Source organism: Miscanthus floridulus, chromosome 17 (assembly GCF_019320115.1).
Source record: "Miscanthus floridulus cultivar M001 chromosome 17, ASM1932011v1, whole genome shotgun sequence".
Classification (NCBI taxonomy): Eukaryota; Viridiplantae; Streptophyta; class Magnoliopsida; order Poales; family Poaceae; genus Miscanthus; species Miscanthus floridulus.
Genome location: NC_089596.1, coordinates 57386639 through 57405334, shown reverse-complemented (window position 1 = coordinate 57405334; position 18696 = coordinate 57386639). Strand labels below are relative to the sequence as shown.

The 18696-nt window shown below is 48.7% G+C and overlaps 1 protein-coding gene across 1 annotated transcript; it reads left to right on the top strand.

Moving 5' to 3' along the window:
• The first annotated feature begins 7902 nt into the window (after positions 1–7902).
• Positions 7903–9149, top strand: LOC136515651 (uncharacterized). The gene is made up of 3 exons (XM_066509181.1): positions 7903–8447; positions 8525–8810; positions 9105–9149. The coding sequence occupies exons 1-3, from the start codon at positions 7903–7905 to the stop codon at positions 9147–9149; spliced, it is 876 nt and encodes a 291-aa protein (XP_066365278.1).
• Positions 9150–18696: the final 9547 nt, after the last annotated feature.

Here is an 18696-nt window from a genome sequence, read left to right as displayed (position 1 = left end):
ATAGCAAATATAGCCAACCGTGATCCACCTCATCCTAAAGCTCGCAGGTGACAGGAAATCACCTGACTTCTACCGCACTAAGCATGGCTAAGCATTTAACCCGTCCTGAACTTAAATAGGATTCCAGTGCGATATCTGGACAAGGAAGGAATATATAATGCAGCAATTGGTTCCAACCAATTCCTATACGTAATGCATCATCAACAATAAAAGATACTCAATGTATTTGTAAAAGCATGGGAGGCTTAATATGCTCCGGGGCTTGCCTTTTAGGAACGAGGAAGGCTGGTGGTCAGGGCACTCGGGCAACTCCTCCGCGGCGGATGCTTCGTCGGCTTCCTGCACCTCGGGCTCCTCCTCCTGGTTGGCTCCCTCGAACTCCAGCAACGTCACTCCCTCCGGCACACCTATTGCATGAATGCGCAAGATAAATATCATGGATGCACATGATGAATGTCAGGGATGCTCGGGGAATGCGCATGTTCGCTGTAGTTTGCATATTCCAACTTAAGCCCTATTCAAATCACTTTACTTACCAAGTTTATACAACCTAATGTATAATTGCTCATCTTCAGTTAATGACCGTAGCACCTGCACCTAAGCATATTCTCAAGTTAGGCTAACCCCTAAACAATCAACGAGCACATAGCGCAAGCATGCACTCAAGCATTTGCATTTCAACAAAATGGAGACTATGTAGTGGTACAGTAAACTAGCCATAACTGGAGATTTATAAGTCCAAATGACATGCAACAAGACAATCTGGAAAGATTATGAAATTGTCTACAATTCATTTTCAGACCTCAAAGCATGATTCAAACCTTTACCAGGTCGAATTCATCAATCAACAGAACTTTGTCCTCACAAGGCAGAGAGTAAGCAAAAACTGGAACCTACTTTAAACAGCTGTAGTTTCTAAACTACTAGGCCAAATGCCCTCAAATTTTGACAGGAGCTAGATACATAAATTATCTACAACTTTTGTATTCATCCCATTCACAGCAAATCAAAATATCATGGGGAACTTTCCAAAGTCCCCAGATCTGTCCTGAGGGACATAATGCAAAAAAATAATTATTAACTTATGATATAAACACTTAATTGGACAAAACCAACTTTACTCACATATCACACATATCACAAGAACACCAGAAAGTAGGGTGTTCATCCCCAAAACATGTCTTTTAATACCTTTCTTAATTTATTTAATTAATTAGAGGAAATAGTAAACATATATGAAACTACACCATTAAATCTACAAAAATTACAGTAAACACTACATGCCCTAAGTAGACTACCATAAAAATTTCACACCATTTGAGTAAGTATAACAACCTACACAAAAATGGTAAGACAGAATGGCTTAAAATGGCATAATTAGGAAACCTTAGTGAAAAGTGTCAAGCAATAGATTTCATATTTTTCCTAGCATCCTTAAGGTACTAAGATACTACCTACCAAGTTTCATGGCCATAGGATTCCTAGATAATTTACAAAAATTCACACAAGTATCCACCAATGATAAAAGGAAAATCTATAACTCAAAAACTACACATGCAATGACTCTCAAATTTTAACCAGAGCTTCTACTATACAAGACTAGCTTACCCACAAAATTTCATAATTTTTGAATCACAGAAACTCCAGATATAATTTAAACAAGTTTGCATGCATTCAAAAACACTTTTCAAGTTCCTATTTAATTCATCCAAATTTTCCACCATAAGTGTTCATGTCATATTTTTCTTAAATACTAGACCTCACAGAGAGTCTAACAAATTGGAAGTACTCAATTTGGATCTACCAATTTGGAGTTACAAAATTTACAAAACAGCACTAAAAATTGGAATTTTTGAACTATCTTCTCAAACTCAGTCACTGACAAGCGGGGCCCTCGGGTCAGACGACCCCACAGGTCAGCGAGAGGAAAACAAGGGAGACAGCGACGACGGCGCGGCACACGGCGAAGCTCGCCAACGGCGGATCCTTCGGCGAAACTAACGGCACCGGCGTGCTCCCCAAGCTACCCCGCGTCGATTGATTTACAAATCCTAAGCTCTAGCGGTCCTTAAGTACTCCGGCCATGGAGCTCGGCGGCTCGGCCATGGCGCATGGCGGCGCTCGGCCGTGTCCCGGCGCGGCTGGACCGGCATTGGTGGTAGCATTTACATCCGAGCATCTACACGTGATGGAGAAGACTAAGCGAGAGCTAAGAAAGGAGGAGGGGAACGGTGCCATGCTGGCCACGGTGAGGTCACCGGTGCGGCTATGGCGGCCATGGTGCGGCGGTGCGTGGAGCCGGCAATGCTGCTTACCTAGGGTTCGTACGACTCAGAGAAGACGTAGACGAGACTCATGGGATGCTAGCGGAGCACTAAGCGAGATGGTGCTGGGCGAGACACAGCGGCGAGCGCGCACGACCTCAGCGGAGCAACAGGCGACGGCGGTGGCTTCTCAGTGGCTCAGACGCGCGCGGGTGGAGCAAATGGAGCAGGGTCGTAGCCGGGGTGAGCGCGGGCGTGATGTGGAGCGGTGAGACCCGACGTGGCCCGAGCAGGCAGCGCAACGGCAACGCGCGGCGCCATGCGGCGGACGACCTCTGTTGCCGGTCGGCCATGACCGATCTGAACATTTCGTTTCAGTGTTCATCGAGTCCGACTGACAGGCGAATTTCGACACCGATTATCTCCTAATCCACTCGGCCAAAATCTAATCCAGATGGACTACATGATAGAGCTAAGTGAGTACTCCAAATGACTCAACATGAGCTCGAGCTAATTCACCATGGATTTCCATCTACAAGGTTCCAAAGTTGCCTTCATGAAAACTGAAAAGCAGTTCCAATACATAGAAAATTTCTAAGTGTTGAAACAGCACTGATCTTAGGCTTGTGGGCCCTTTTTGAGCATGTTGTGCACATTTTCATGAGATGGTCATAAAATAACTTTTGTTCCTTATATAATTTGCTACAACTTTGTTTTAGGTTGCTCAGACATGCAAACATCCTAAGCTACACTTTTTAAACAGTCAAACACAGGAGCTCTAGGGGTCGAAATTGGTCAAACCATGACTTGGAAACCTAATTAGGCAAAATGATCAACATGAACAATGTTCCAAATGACATTCTAAGTATAACTAGGGTTCTTAGGAGAATAATTAGCCACACCCCACATTGGTCACACAAGAATCAAGCATGGTATGTACTGAAACAAATGAAAAACACAGGAATTGTTACACTTGTTTCATAGTCATGTTTCACATGTTTCATGAGTGTGTTGCATAGTACTACTAACCATGTTTCACTAAAGTGAGTTACACATGTTGCACTTGAGTGTTGCACACTTTACATTTCATAAAAGAAACAACACACATGAAATATACAACATGTTGCAATGTTTCGAAATCATGTTTCATGTGATATAAGTTCACGAATGGATGCATGATGCTCATGTTCATGAAATGCAGTGCAAATGTGGAGGCCAAACACCTGGGGTGTTATAGCCCTCCCCCCTTATAAAAATCTCATCCCGAGATTTGAAAAGCGTATCATTGTTGATAGAATTCCTTATAACCATCCCTCAAATAATCTTCCCTTTCCCACGTTGCATCGCGTTCACTACCCTGATTGCTGCACATGACTTTGTACAACTTGACTACCCGACTCTGAGTCACTCGCTCACGAGTGTCAATCACTTGAACTGGCTTTTCTTCAAAGGTCAAATCAGATTTTAACTCGATATCCCCCAATGGAACTCTCTCTTCAGGGACGCGAAGACATTTCTTCAATTGGGATACATGAAAGACATTGAAGATAGCACTCATCTCAGGAGGTAATTGAATCTTGTACGCCACTTTACCACTTTGTCCAATGATTTCAAATGGACCAACATATCTCAGTGCAAGCTTTCGCTTCACACCAAAGCGTTGGACACTCTTCATAGGTGAGACTTTCAGATAAACGAAGTCTCCAACTTCAAACTCAATAGGTTTTCTACGTCGATCAGCATAACTTTTCTACCTAGCTTGAGCTGCGGCCATGTGGGTTTGGATAGTACGGACTTGTTCTTCAGCTTCTTGAACAAAATCAATTCCATAATATCTCCTTTCACCGGCTTCTACCCAATTCAAAGGTGATCTTCGTGTTCTACATATTCCCACTTCTTCACAATATGTGGATATCTTCACCAAAGGGCTGCCTTCTTCAGTGTTCATGGAGTTCAGGTCCAGTCTAAACGTGTAGAGTGGCTAACGATTCGACTATGGGGGCATGTTAGAATAGGCGCCTATGGGCTGGCCATGGGCCTAGCGCCCAAGCCTATTGGCTAGGCTACCTTTAGAGATTATGGTAGATATTTATTGATTAGGCAAGGATCACCGTTGATTGGGTGTTTCTATAAACCCTTACTGATCCTTGCCTATATAATGTACTCCCTATACCCATATCAACCAATCACAATTTCTCGAGACCTATTCGTTCTCAATGAGGAACATCAAATCCTAAAAAAAATTGAATTGGAATTTCAGAGGGCTGAATTTTGACAAAAAGTGGAATTTCATTAGAGATAAAATAGTGGAAAGTAGAAGTGAAATTGTTTGCCTTCAGGAAACCAAGAAGGAGAATTTTGATCTCAATTTCTTGAAGAATATCTGCCCACCAGAGTTTGACACCCTAGAGTTCCTTACCTTAGTAGGGGCCCGGGGGGGATCTTATTGGCTTGGAAAAGTGGTGCTTTCACAGGCCAGTTGGTTTTAAGCAACAACTTTGCTGTCACAATTGAGTTCACTTCGAAGCTAAATAATGATTGCTGGCTGTTAACCACTGTCTATGCCCCCTGCACCCCAATGGGTAAAAGGACATTCCTAGAATGGTTTAGAGAGATACAAATGGACCTAGAAATTGATTGGCTGGTTGTTGGAGATTTTAACTTGATCAGAAGGCTAGAAGACAGAAATAGAGATGGTGCAGACCCAAATGAAATGTTCCTCTTCAATGAAGCAATTAGTAATCTCAGTTTGATTGAGCTCCCTCTCCATGGCATGCAATTCACATGGACAAACAAGCAATCCCCTGCTCTCCTTGAGAGATTAGATTGGTTCTTCACTTTGAATTCTTGGACATCCAAATGCCCAAATTCTCTAGTCAGCACCTTGGTAATGGAAACCTCTGATCACTGGCCATGTGTGATTGAGATCAGCACTGACATCCCCTAAGGAAAGGCCTTCATGTTTGAAAATCATTGGCTTAGTTTGGATGATTTTGTCCCAGTGGTGGTTGAAGGCTGGACTGCACCAGACCACATTCAAGACCCTTGTCGACAGAATATCGTCGGCAGTCCTCCGAGGGGTATCCCATGAAGGTAGATTGATCGGTAGAGGAGCGTGAGATCAAGAACAAGAAGGCAATAGAGACACACGAGTTAGACAGGTTCAGGCCGTCAGTATGACATAATACCCTACTCCTATGGTCTGTTGGTTTTTATTAGCTACCGTATGATATGCCGTGATTTTAGAGGGGGTCCCTGCCTGCCTTATATAGTCCGGGAGGTAGGGTTACAAGTCGATTAGATCTAAGAGATAATTGGAAAGTAATAACTGATTACAGGAATCTTGGGATCATACATATCCTAACAGATCTCATAGTATCTTTAGGATATCTTCCCGATGTCTTGTGGAAGGCACCGAGCAGAGTCGTGCCCCGCAAGGCTTCTTCTTATGCGTAGCCCATGTGGTCTACCGTGGGTATCTAGGGTCGTACACCCCACAGCTAGTCCCCGAGCGCCTTGTACCTGTTGTGCAACGCCGTCTTGAGCTTGTCCAAGCAGGTGCGAATAACGCCGAGCAGTCAAGCTCATGGTCCCACCACCATGCTGAACTGCAGAGCAGCGTGAACCATCGCCGAGCAGTGTGAACCATTGCTGAGCAGCATGACCTATCGCCGAGTAGCGTGAACTGCTGTCGAGCAGTGTGACCCAAGTATGGCTTGCCATAAGGGTGTAAGGAACTCAAGTTTAGAATCGAAAATTTCTCCACAGTGGACCAAGTGTGCCCACTTAGAGTCCGAACAAAGTAGTAGGAGTCAATACTCTTCTATAGGCATGTAGTCATCGAGAAAAAATTCCGCACACTCACCGTGAGGTGAAGTGTGCCCACTTAGTCCCCGAGCTTGACAGCAGATGATGTAGTCATATGGTGCCAGGGTTAGAAACTAGAAGAATAGTAGAAAAACTAGTTGAGCAGGCAGCCAGTCCTCGAGCATGGCCCAAAAAGAGAGAAGGCACATTCACCGCAAGGTGAAGTGTGCCCACTTAGTCCCCGAGCCTGACAATAGATGATGTAGTCATGTGGTGCCAGGGTCAAAAACTAGAAAAATCAATCAAAGACCAATGGAGCAGGCCGCCAGTCCCCAAGCTGCAGGCGGAGTTATCGGAGAAATCGAACCATGGAGAAAAAACTGGAGTAACGGCTGTACAGTGTCAGTTACTGGGCCTTAATAAATGATGGAGAAGTCGGTGATATTTCGGCGAGGAGCAACTGATGGTAGCGATAAATGAGCGACATGGGCTGCGGTTGCGCAGAAGCCCAGGTAACGGCCCATATTCCACATCAGAGAAATCGGAGTGGCGTAGATCACAGGAACGGTTCCCAAAAAACCCTTGAATGTGGAATGGTGGGGAAAATCCGATATAATAGTGCCGCCGCAGACCCCGTTCCCACCTTTTCCACTTCATCTTCCTCCTCATCTCTCGCGCCACCGAATTCGCAACCACATTTGCCTCCACCGCTGAACCATAACCAGATCTGAGAGATGGCACCGAAGAGAGGAGCTGCAAAATCAAAGAAGATGAGTCCCAAGAAGGCGGAAGCCATGGCCTGACGTGACGAGGAGTGGGTGCCATCACGAATAGGAGAAGCTGAGCTGAACCGATTGGTGGAAGCCGACGTTCTCCTCGACCGTGCTACCGCTGGATGGTGGCCAGCTCTCGGTGAGGCCTTTCCCACACCTCATACTGACGAAGCAGTGGTATTCAAAGACTATTTTTGGTACGGGTTAGGGTTTCCTGTTCACCCATTTCTGAGGGATCTGTTGGAGCTCTAGGGGGTTACTCTGTGCAATCTCCACCCCAATACCATTTTCCACATCTTAATCTTCATCCACTTTTGTGAGGCATACCTCAAAATCCTACCCCACTTCAATCTTTTCCGTCACCTATTCTGGCTGAAGAAGAGAGGCGGCGTTGGTTCCAAGGTGGTCGGCGGGGTGTATCTCTAGCTTCGGGATGGGATGACAAGTGAATACCTTACCATACCGCTAAACACGTCGCTGAAGGGGTGGAACACCAGATGGTTCTACATGAAACAAAGCCACCCAGTGGTTCATTGTAACGCCGACCACATCCTAGAAAGCTAGAGGAGTTGGTCGGAGCTGCCGAGCAATGACGACATGGAGCAAGTGAATGAATTCCTCGGCTTGATAAAGGGCATGAAGACCAATGGCGGATTGGTGGCGACGAGTTTCATAGTGCACCGCATACAACCCTGTAAAGAGAGGGCGCACCCAGGCTTTGAATTCAAAGGGAAGACCAATGGTACCCGAGAGAGGCCAGAAATACTATCTAGGAATGATGTCAAAGAGCGGACTGCCGAGCTGTTTGCTCCGCTAGCCTCCTTTAGGTTGTCGCAAGAATCTTCCTCCTCAGGTGAATATCCTGACTATGTGTTTCCGAGAAGTTTATTTATACTACCGAGCAATAAACTGATCCTACTCATGTGAAGATCCATTCGCAGGACAGGGCGGTGTATTTCTCGGGTGTGCCGAGAAACGATTGGCCGCCGTCAGTGGATGCACGATGACTAGTTCAAATTGAAGAAAGCTTTGTCAGTGTCTCCTCGGAATCTAGGGGTATGGATACTGGTCGGACAGAGAGTCCTCCCCCGGTGTCGGCGAAAACCCAGGGGAAGAGGCCGGTGGCAGATGAGCCAGCCCAAAAGAAGAGGAAAACAGCAGCTACTGCTCCCCGCAAACCAGGCGACATCTCTCTTAATGATGACCAGACCAATCGAGCACGAAGAACCGCGGTGTTCGATTCATCTGACGACGACGAGATTCTCATGAACCCTCCCCCGAGCACGAAAGGGCCTCCACGCAACCCACGCGTGGAGGAACAAACCAGGGTAGGCAAAGAAGTCCATGAAGCTCTGACAAGGAGAGTCCCCGAGCAACGAGCGGAGGGAATTGCTGCGCAGCAGACGTCGGAAATCCCCACGGGGCAGGCAATGGAGGTCCCCGAGCAACAAACGGAAGCAGACCCAGAGCGGCAGGCGAAACCAAGGCTGACCGAGGAAGAGCCGAGAATTCCCCCACCGAGCACAGGAGTCGACCCCGTGGCTACGCCCGGAGGCTTAGGCCGGCACCGCTGGTTCAAGAAATTGAACCATCAGACCAAACCGTAAGTGTCCTTATGCTAACGTTACTTTGTTGTATTTCCCCTACTTCTGTTGTGACTGAATAACTGATTTGATATAGTGCAAAGCCAACAACTGATCCAGCCCCGCCCGCTCAGATTGAGCAGCAACCAGAAACTGGCCCTAGAGCGGTGGAGATGCCAGTAGGCCACATCCTGGAGTCCCCAAGTGTTCGAGAGCACGTGGGGGAGCCAATTGCTACCCCTAGTGGGCTTGATAGCCATGAGCGACTACCTACAATGGTGAACGAGTTGGCAACAGCACCTCCGGCAATGATGGAATTAGGAGCGGAAAAGCTTTCGGCACCGAAGGAGCAGCCGACAGTCCCTGATGCTTCAGAGGGCATGGTCGGACCTGCTATCCGACCACCGAGCCCCTAGGTGGTCCCCCTAGCTGCAACGGAGGAGGATGAGGTGGAGGAGATCGTGCGTGACGAACCTCGACCCCAAGCAGTCCGGATCCTCTGAAAGCGTGGCGATGAAATAGTGATTGTCGAAGAGGAGGACACCACCAAGGAGTTCAGGAGACTAGAGACTGCCCTTACTGGTGTGATGAAACAGATCAAGGTGAATACTTTATCTAGGAAGGTCCTGGTTGTTTATTGGAATTGGTTAACAATACTATCATCATGCATTATGCAGGAAATATCTCGAGTTGCCGAGCAGCGCCGCCAACTGATAAAGTGAATGGAGCCCCTTGCTGAGAATGAAAAACTCAAAGGGGCCAGGAACCTCTCAGAGAAGAATATCTAGAGGGCCCAACGCGAACAAGACCTTGCGAAGTCGAACGCACGGGACCTAGAATACCAGAAGAGGATCCTTTCCGAAAAGCTGGCGGCTGTGTCCAAGCAGGTGTGGAGCCAGTCCAAGCAGCAGGCCGCTGTCTTTGACCAACTAAAAAGTGCTTCCAAGCAGCTGGAGAGGAAAAGCGAACAGCTCAACAGTGTATCCAAACAGAAAGCAGGTACGGTACATCAACGAATGTAGTTTGTATTGCCGAACAGCCGCAGTTTCGTTGACAACTGTTGTGTTTCTCGAGCAAGACACTGAGCTCGGCCAGATGCGCTAGGCCATCGACCAACTTCGCTAGGAGAAGGCAAAGGAAGTAGAGCGGGCGAACAAACTTGCTGAGGAGCTGAAAGGTGAATTCCTCCTTGTTAGAATTACTGTTGAAGTAGCTTCCTTGTATAATGGATCATTGTAACGCTTGCAGGCTATCATCATAAAGCCAAAGCATAGTTCGACATGCTGGTGCAGGAGGCCAAGGTCCAAAAGGAGAACTTCAACGCTGTAATCGCCGCAATTAAGCTGGTGCTTGACTGCGTCGATCTAGAACCGGTCGCTCAGCATGATGGTAGGCATCAATGTCCCGACACCATAATCCAGAGGTGCAAGGCAGCATGGGAGAACTTCAAGACTTTCAACCACGATGCCACTATGACCGTCGCTACCCATGTCCTCACGGTTGTTCGGTCCCATTACCCGACCATCGACCTTCAGTCGATATGGGGGGGCTCGCTGAAGGACTAGACGATGCGGGGACACAGCAGCTGGAGGACGAAGTGGAGGACGCAACGAAGATGCTGGCCGGTGATATAGACCTATTTGGTGAGATGGATGGTAACGACAAAGCTCAGTAATCTGCTCAGAGATTATCATCTATAAAAGCTTGACCGTGTGATTAGAACGCGTGAAAGCGCAAGAAACAATTATTCATCGAATAAATGTTATAAGGTGCATGTATATGCAATATATGCAGTTTGCTTGTAGTTCGGCGAAAAAATCTTCGCAGGTCCAAACCTGACGCAATTATGCATAGTTCAAATAATGTCTGAACAGTTGGTCTGCTACTGATCCCTGTGGCCTTGGCCAACCCATAGTCCATAACGTCGAGCGTGGAGCCCGTACACGTGTAGGAGTAATAGACGTGACCCAGGAACCACAGCCGACCACCCATGATGCAGAGCGTAGAGCCCATGGCACGTGTAGGGAAAAATCGGTGACTGGGTCTTTTCCATAAAAAACAGCGCAGAACGTGTGCTGCTCGGCAGTTGTTATACGAACTTGGAGATAAAGGCATCATAAGCAGCGTCTGAGCAATGTATTCTATGTTGAACTCTCGGCCTTGGCTGACCTATAGTCCATAACGTCGAGCGCGGAGCCCATAGACTTGTAGGACAAACAGGTGTGACTAAGGGACCGTAGCCGACCACCCATAACGCAGAGCGCAGAGCCCGTAGCATGTGTAGGGAGAGATCGGAGACTGGGTCATCTCTGAAGAGAACAGAGAAGAAAGGATTTTGCTCTTCGATCAAGAAAAATGTTTAGCGATTTGGAGAAAATGTGCTCGGCGATTTGGAGAAATTGCGTTTGGTGATTTGGAGAAATCATGTTCGGTGATTTTGGAGAAATCGTGTTCGGGGATTTGGAGAAATCGTGTTCGGCGATTTTGGAGAAATCATGTTCGGCGATTTGGAGAAACATGGTCAGCGCAGTTACGGCGATTACGTATTGGAGTTCGTCATGAAGTAGCATAGAGATCGGCGACCACAAGTGGGTGTTAAACCACAATAGAGACAAAACGGAGACAAGTTATGGAGACCAAAACTTTACTGAATATAAAATTGTAGAGTACATATCTGGAGTGTTTTAAGGATAGAAACGTATAAGGTGTTCGATGTGCCATGAGTTGGGAACACCGACTCCTTCTAAGTCACTTAGGCAATAAGAACCTGGTCGAGTAACCTTTCCGACGACATAAGGCCCTTCCCAAGGGGAAGAGAGCTTGTGCAACCCTTCAGTCTTTTGTTTTCTACGGAGAACGAGATCGCTGACAGCAAATGAACGACCTTTGACGTTTCAGTTGTAGTACCTCCGCAAGCCTTTTAGATATTTAGCTATACGGACACAGGTGATTAGGCATTCTTCCTCGGCCCTGTCGACGTCCTCAGACCGAATAGCCTTGGCCTGCACTTCATTATAGTTTTCCACTCTAGGTGCTCAGAAAGTAATGTCCGCTGGTAGTATGGCTTCTGAGCCGTAGACCAAAAAGTATGGAGTCATGCCGGTGCTGTGACTAGCTTGAGTACGCAGTCCCCAGACTACAGCTGGAAGCTTCTTGAGCCATCTGCCCAGGTGCTTTTCTTCTTTCTGATACAGGCGCTTTTTGAGGGCATCTAGGATCATACCATTCGCCCGTTAGACCTAGCCATTGGCTCTTGGATGGGCAACGGAGACATATTTGACGAAGATGCAATAGTCTTCGTAGAAGTCCCAGAAGTGATGGCCAGTAAACGTAGTTCCGAGATCGGTGATGATGCTATTTGGTAGACCAAATCTGTGGATGATATCTTCGAAGAGCTCAACTACCTTCTTTGCAGTAGCCGAGACAAGCGGTTTATATTCAATCCACATGGAGAACTTGTCAATGGTGACATATACGTACCAGAAACCACCTGGTGCTAGCTTGAAAGGCCCGATCATGTCTAGTCCCCAGCATGCGAAGGGCCAGGAAGCTAGAATGGTTTGCAGCTCTTGTGTCGGCACGTGTATTTGCTTAGTGAAGAATTGACATCCTTCAGAACGTCGAATGAGGTCTTCTGCATCAGTGATGGCTGTGGGCCAATAAAAACCAGCTCGGAAAGCCTTGCCGGCCAGTGTTCTCGAGGCCGCATGGTTGCCACAGGAACCAGAGTGAATTTCGAGAAGTAGCTTGACTCCCTCCTCTTGGGTGATGCATTTCTGCAGTATCCCTTCCTTGGCACTTTTCCTCATCAAGTTGCCATCCACCAGCACGTAAAGCTTGCTTCGACGAACTAGGAGTTCAGTTTCAACCTTATCTGTGGGTACCTCGATGCTGGTGAGGTACTTGATGAATTGGTCCCTCCAATCGGCGACCAATGAAGGTACCGCAAGTATCAACTGCTCGGCAGGGGGAACCTCTTCGACTTCCTTATCTTCCTTGATGGATGGCGCTAGGAGATCTTGAATGAAGACCCCTAGTGGGATCATGGCGCAAGAAGAACCCAGCTTGGATAAGTGGTCGGCGAGTTGATTTTGGTCATGTACCACGTGGTGATACTCGATGCCATAGAATTTTCCTTCAAGCTTTCTGATTTTAGTGCAGTAAGCATCCATCTTCTCGCTGGAACAGGACCAGTCCTTGTTGAGCTAGTTGATAACCAGCGCGGAGTCCCCGTACACCATGAGGCATTTGATGCTGAGCTTGACGGCTATACAAAGACAATGGAGACATGCTTCGTATTCCACGGTGTTGTTGGAGGCCGGGAAGTGTATCTGGAGAACATAACGTAGCTTATCCTTGGTCGGTGTGATGAACAGAATGCCCGCACCAGCACCATTGATGTTAAGGGCGCCGTCGAAGTACAACACCCAGTGTTTAGGGCAAGCAGCGGTGATGGGCTCTTGGATCTCGGTCCATTCAGCGATAAAGTCAGCAAGCGCCTGTGTCTTAATGGTAGGTCTGCTTCTAAATTCGATGGAATAGGTGTTGAGCTCAACAGCCCATTTAATGATGCGGCCATTGGCCTCTTTGTTGCGGAGAATGTCCCCTAGAGGGAACTCAGTGACCATGGTGATCTTATAGTATTCGAAGTAGTGTCAGAGTTTGCGTGACGTAATAAGAATGGCGTATAACAGCTTTTGTACCTGAGGATAACGAGTTTTGGGCTCATTAAGTACCTCGCTGATGAAGTAAACCGGACGTTGTACTTTATAAGCGTTCCCGGCCTCTTCGCGTTCGACGACAATAGCTGTGCTCACGACGCGAGAAGTGGCGGCGATGTATATTAGCAGAGTCTCATCTGGTCTTGGCGCTGTCATGATTGGCGGCTTTGTTAAGAACACTTTGAGCTGCTCGAAAGCTGAGTCTACCTCGTCCGACCAGGAAAAGCGCTCAGAGGCCTTGAGGAGCTTGAAGAAAGGTAGCCCTTTTTTCGCGAGGCGTGATATGAAGCGGCTTAAAGCAGCCATGCAACCTGTAAGCTTCTGTATATCCTTGATGCATGTTGGTCATTTCATATTAGTGATGGCAGAAACCTTGTCAGGATTAGGCTCGATGCCTCGAGCACTAACAATGTAGCCCAGCAGTATACCGGATGGAACTCCAAAGACACACTTTGAAGGGTCTAGCTTCCATCGGTACTTATTCAGGTTGGCGAAGGTTTCTTCGAGGTCAGCGATAAGGCTGTCGGTTGTCTTGATCTTGACGACCACGTCATCGATGTAGGCTTCGACATTGCGGCCGATCTATTGGCCGAGGCACATTTGGATGGCCCTTTGATAGGTAGCCCCGGCATTCTTGAGTCCGAAGGACATAGTTTTGTAGCAGTATGCACCGAAAGGCGTAATGAACGACATCTTGATCTGGTCTTCTTCCTTGAGGGAGATCTGATGATAGCTAGATTAATATTCAAGGAAGGAGAGTAGTTCGTAGCCGGCGGTAGAGTCTACAACCTCGTCTATCCAAGGCAAGCCGAAGGGGTCTTTAGGGCAGTGTTTGTTAAGATCAGTATAATCAACGCACATTCTCCATTCTTTATTCTTTTTTTGAACGAGAACAGGGTTTGCTAACCAATCTAGATGATACACTTCTTTTATAAACCCGGCAGCTAAGAGCTGTTTTATTTCTACCCTAATAGCCTCCTTCTTGTCTGGCACGAATCGGCGGAGTTTCTGCTTGATCGGTTTGGCGGTCGGCGAGACATTCAAGGAGTGCTCGATCTTCTCCCGTGGTACCCCCGGCATGTCTGTAGGTTTCCAAGCAAACACATCGGTGTTGGCACGTAGGAAGGAGATGAGCGCGCTTTCCTATTTGGGGTCAAGGTGAGCCCCAATCTTCACGGTCTTGGAGGCGTCATCGAGGCCGAGGCCGACCTCCTTGATTTCCTTGGACTTGGCGGAGGCGCGAGGAAGCTCTAGCTCTAGAATCTCCATGTCATCGGCAGGTGCTGTCTTGGCTTCGGTGACCATGCTAGCCATCTGGATGGAGAGGTCGGTGGCTTCGACGAGAGCGAGACTCTCTGTCTCGCAGGCGTAGGCAACGGAGAGGTTGGCCCACAGAGCCACGACTCCTGCAGGTGAAGGCATCTTCAACACCAGATATGTGTAGTGCGGTATAGCCATGAATTTGGCCAGAGCTGCCCGGCCAAGTATGGCGTGGTAGGCGGTGTCGAAGTCGGCGACGTAGAAGTTGATATGCTCGACGCGGTAGTTGCTTGTCATGCCAAACTATACTGGTAGGGTGATCTCTCCAAGTGGTCTAGACGCCCTTCTAGGTACCACACCCCAGAAGGAGGAGTCCGAGGGTGTGAGATCTGATATCGCGAGGCCCAACTCCCTTAGGGCCCCGGCGAAGAGTAGGTTCAAAGCACTGCCGCCGTCAATAAGGACTTTTTTGAAGAGCACCTTCTGGATGGTTGAATCGAGGACGAGGGGGAAACGCCCTATGTAGGGTATGTCTACCCACTAGTCAGCCTTGCTGAATGTGATGGGGACCTCGGACCATGGGCAATAGCTGGGGTCGGTGGTGGTTTCCTCTGAAGTGACGGCGAGCACTCGTCGGGCGGCGAGCTTCCGTTCCCTTCTACTCTCAGTGGAGGTGAGGCCCCCGAAGATCATGGCGACCACCTTATCGTGGTCCTGAAAGGCATTGTTGTTGCCCCTAGGTGGTCGGCGACCTCTAGCTCCATCATTGGCGTCGTCATCGAGCCTCTTGTCATAGAACTCCCTAGCTAGACCAATGCAGTCCTTCATCTTGTGTTTGGCGTTCTTGTGAAGAGGGCACGGGCCATCAAGGATCTTTTGATACTGTTCGTCATAGTTGCGCTTGGCGCGAGGTTGACTGATGGTGGCGATGATGTGTTCTGGCCAGCGGCGGCGATTTTAGCCAGGCCTGTGTCCTCCTGTCTGATCACGGCCGCTATCGCGATGGTAGCTACGGTCATCGGGGCGGCGGTCGTTGTGACGTCGGTCATCAGGGCGATCGTTGTAACAGTGAGGCAGGTGCTGGGTGCCTACATCCTCGTTGAAGTGTACCTTGGCTTCCTTGGCGTCGGCGTACTGGTTGGTGGTAGTTATCATTTCGCCGATACCGATGGGCGGCTTCCGGTTGAATTTGGAGTGAAGCTCGCGATGGTGGAGTCCTCGGATAAAGGCGGTGATGACTTCAGCTTCCGTGATGTTGGGAATAGAGTTCCTCATCTTGGAGAAACGCCGGATGTAGCTGTGGAGGAGCTCGGATGGCTTCTGGTTGATGCGGCTGAGATCATGCTTCGTGCCGGGTCGAGTACACGTGGTCATATAGTTGTCGGTGAAGAATTTCTTTAGCTCTTCCCATGATCCGATGGAGTGCGGCGCAAGGCTGGTAAACCAGCTCATGGCGGGTGGCGTGAGCATGATGGGGAGATAATTTGCCACAACTCTAGTGTCTCCTCTAGTGGCGTGGACAGCAGTGGCGTAGGCCTACAGCCACTAAGTCAGGTTCATTCTTCCTTCGTAGGGCTCGACCCCAGTGATCTTAAAACCATGGGGCCACCGAAGCATTCGGAGTGCCCTTGTGAAAGCTGGAGGTCCCTTAGGGTTGTCGACACCATAGTCTATGGCGTTGCGGTCGGGGATAGGCTTGAGGGCTGAGTCCGGGTTGCCGTACTCCTTTTCGTACTCCTAGCGGCGACACACTTCGTCTTCATGGCGACCGAAGCGATGTTGCTCAATATGCCATTGCACATCCCAGAGGTTGCTGAGATGTACTCGAGCGTCCTGTTCGACCTCCTGGTCGTGTTGGCGATGGTGTTCGGCGCGATGTCCCTCGGGTCCCCCCTAGAGAGGTAGCGACTGGTTGGCGAAATGGCTTTGACTGGGGCGGCAATTGGATCTTGGCGCGGCTGATCAGTGAATCATGCTCATAGAACACGAAGGTCTCTGATCCTCATGAATCTCGCTGACCTGACAGTGAGCCGCTTTAAGCATGGCAGCGATCTTGGCGAGCTCGGGCGTTTGAGGGAAACGAGCGAGCTCGTTGGCGGCTACTGCCAAATTTGCGCTTGGAGTCTTGAAGACGTCGTGGCCGTTGACGCGGAGAAATTCTTCGTCGAGGTCATGGTGGAGCGGGAGCGGTCTTACTTGAGAATCGAGCCGATTATTCCGAGCAGCCTCGGCCCTTGCGATGGTTGCCTCGTTTTCTCGCCGCTGCGCACGGTTGACGTTCCGGTTCTCCCGAGCAACGCGCTCCTCCTCGGTTTCGCCGTTCCGAGGAGGGCTGTCGATGCTGACGTTGAAGATCGTGCCCCCCTGGAGGGTGGAAGGAGAAATTGTTCGGAGAAGGTTTTGGTGAGGGTCTCTGTAGAGCCCTGAGACTCAGAGTCTAGAGTTTCTTCTGGGATGGTCTGGAGGGGCGCCCCGGGGCTTCAGCCTAAGTGTAGCCTGTTGACGGCTGGCGGAAGCTAGATGGCGACCTGGTCGGCGAGTAGACAGGTGGAGTCCACCTGGTCGGCAAGTTTGCCCCTTAGGGCATTTTGGTAAGCGGCGGCGGCGTTGGTGAATCCGAAGGGTAGGGTCGTAACCCTTGCAGTTTCTCGGGCAGCCTCCAATAGATCTGGATCGGAGGGTGGTCGGCGCTGAACCAGAGTGTTCAGAGCCAATTCGACGATGGAGAGACAGTCGGCGAGCTTCAGTCTGACCTGATCGATGGACTCGATCAGATCATCATTGTTGATCTGCTTCCTCTGGTAACGAGGAAGCGGGCGGCGAGTCGTTGCTGAAAGAGACCTCGGAATCGGTTCCGAGATCGGATCTGTAGTTGCAGGTGCAGGGGTGGTCGCCGCAGAACCAATCTGCCCCAGCTCGAGGAGCTCTCCGACTCCGTTAGCGTTGATGACCCACGAGATGGATCCAACCATGAAGATCTGGCCGGGCTGTGGAAGGGACGAAGAGCCTGTGGAAAAAGCCATCTTGTTCGACAAGGAAATAGCACGCACACCCCTACTTGGCGCGCCAACTGTCGACAGAATATCGTCGGTAGTCCTCCGAGGGGTATCCCATGAAGGTAGATTGATCGGCAGAGGAGCGTGAGATCAAGAACAAGAAGGCAACAGAGACACACGAGTTAAACAGGTTCAGGCCGTCAGTATGACGTAATACCCTACTCTTATGGTCTGTTGGTTCGTATTAGCTATCGTATGATATGCCGTGATTTTAGAGGGGGTCCCTGCCCGCCTTATATAGTCTGGGAGGCAGGGTTACAAGTCGGTTAGATCTGAGAGATAATCGGAAAGTAATAACTGATTACAGGAATCTTGGGATCATACATATCCTAACAGATCTCGTAGTATCTTCAGGATATCTTCCCGATGTCTTGCGGAAGGCGCCGAGCAGAGTCGTGCCCCGTAAGGCTTCTTGTGAGTTGGGCCACCCCTAGGGGCGCAGCCCATGTGGTCTACCGTGGGTATCCAGGGTCGTACACCCCACAACCCTGCAAGAGCAATTACTGCCAAATTCAAAAACTTGAGAAGATCCCTGAAAATTTGGAAATCACAGCTGCCATATCTGGCTCTGGCAATTAACAACATCAAGCTTGTGCTGCATTTCTTAGAAACAGTGGAGCTTTTCAGAGACCTCTCCTTACCTGAATGGAACTTTAGAAATCTAGTCTCTGAAAAACTAATTTTCTTGTTAAAATAGCAGAGAACCTATTGGATGCAAAGAGGGAAAATAAGGTGGGTGAAAGAGGGAGATGCAGGTACCAGATTTTTCCATGCACATGCAACAATGAAACACAGGAAAATCTCCACCACACTGCAGGATAACCTAGGAAACTCTCTGTAGAGTCATAGTCAGAAAGCTGATTTAATATGGCAAGCATTTAGAGAAAGGATGGGTAGATCAGATTTCTGTCAGATGAGTCTTGACCTGGATAATCTCATTCAGTCGGTGAGTAACCTAGAGCACTTAGAGTCCCCATTCACAAAGGATGAGATAGACCAAATTGTCGCTGATTTGCCGAACAATAAATCCCTAGGACCTGATGGATATACAAATGAGTTCATTAAGGGATGCTGGCCACTTGTGGCTGCGGACTTTTACAAGTTATTTAATGCTTTCTACAATGGTCATATTTGTTTGAGAAGCATTAATAATTCTCATATTGTGCTAATCCCTAAGAAAGATGGCCCCCAAATAGTGTCTGATTACAGGCCAATATCTCTCCTGAACACCT

Bases quoted from the DNA above. Each gene is read 5' to 3' on its own strand.
- LOC136515651 (XM_066509181.1), top strand. From the start codon at position 7,903: ATGGATACTGGTCGGACAGAGAGTCCTCCCCCGGTGTCGGCGAAAACC. The intron at 8,448-8,524 runs GTAAGTGTCCTT...GATTTGATATAG, and splicing joins TTGAACCATCAGACCAAACC to TGCAAAGCCAACAACTGATC. The intron at 8,811-9,104 runs GTCGGACCTGCT...TGCATTATGCAG, and splicing joins CTGATGCTTCAGAGGGCATG to GAAATATCTCGAGTTGCCGA.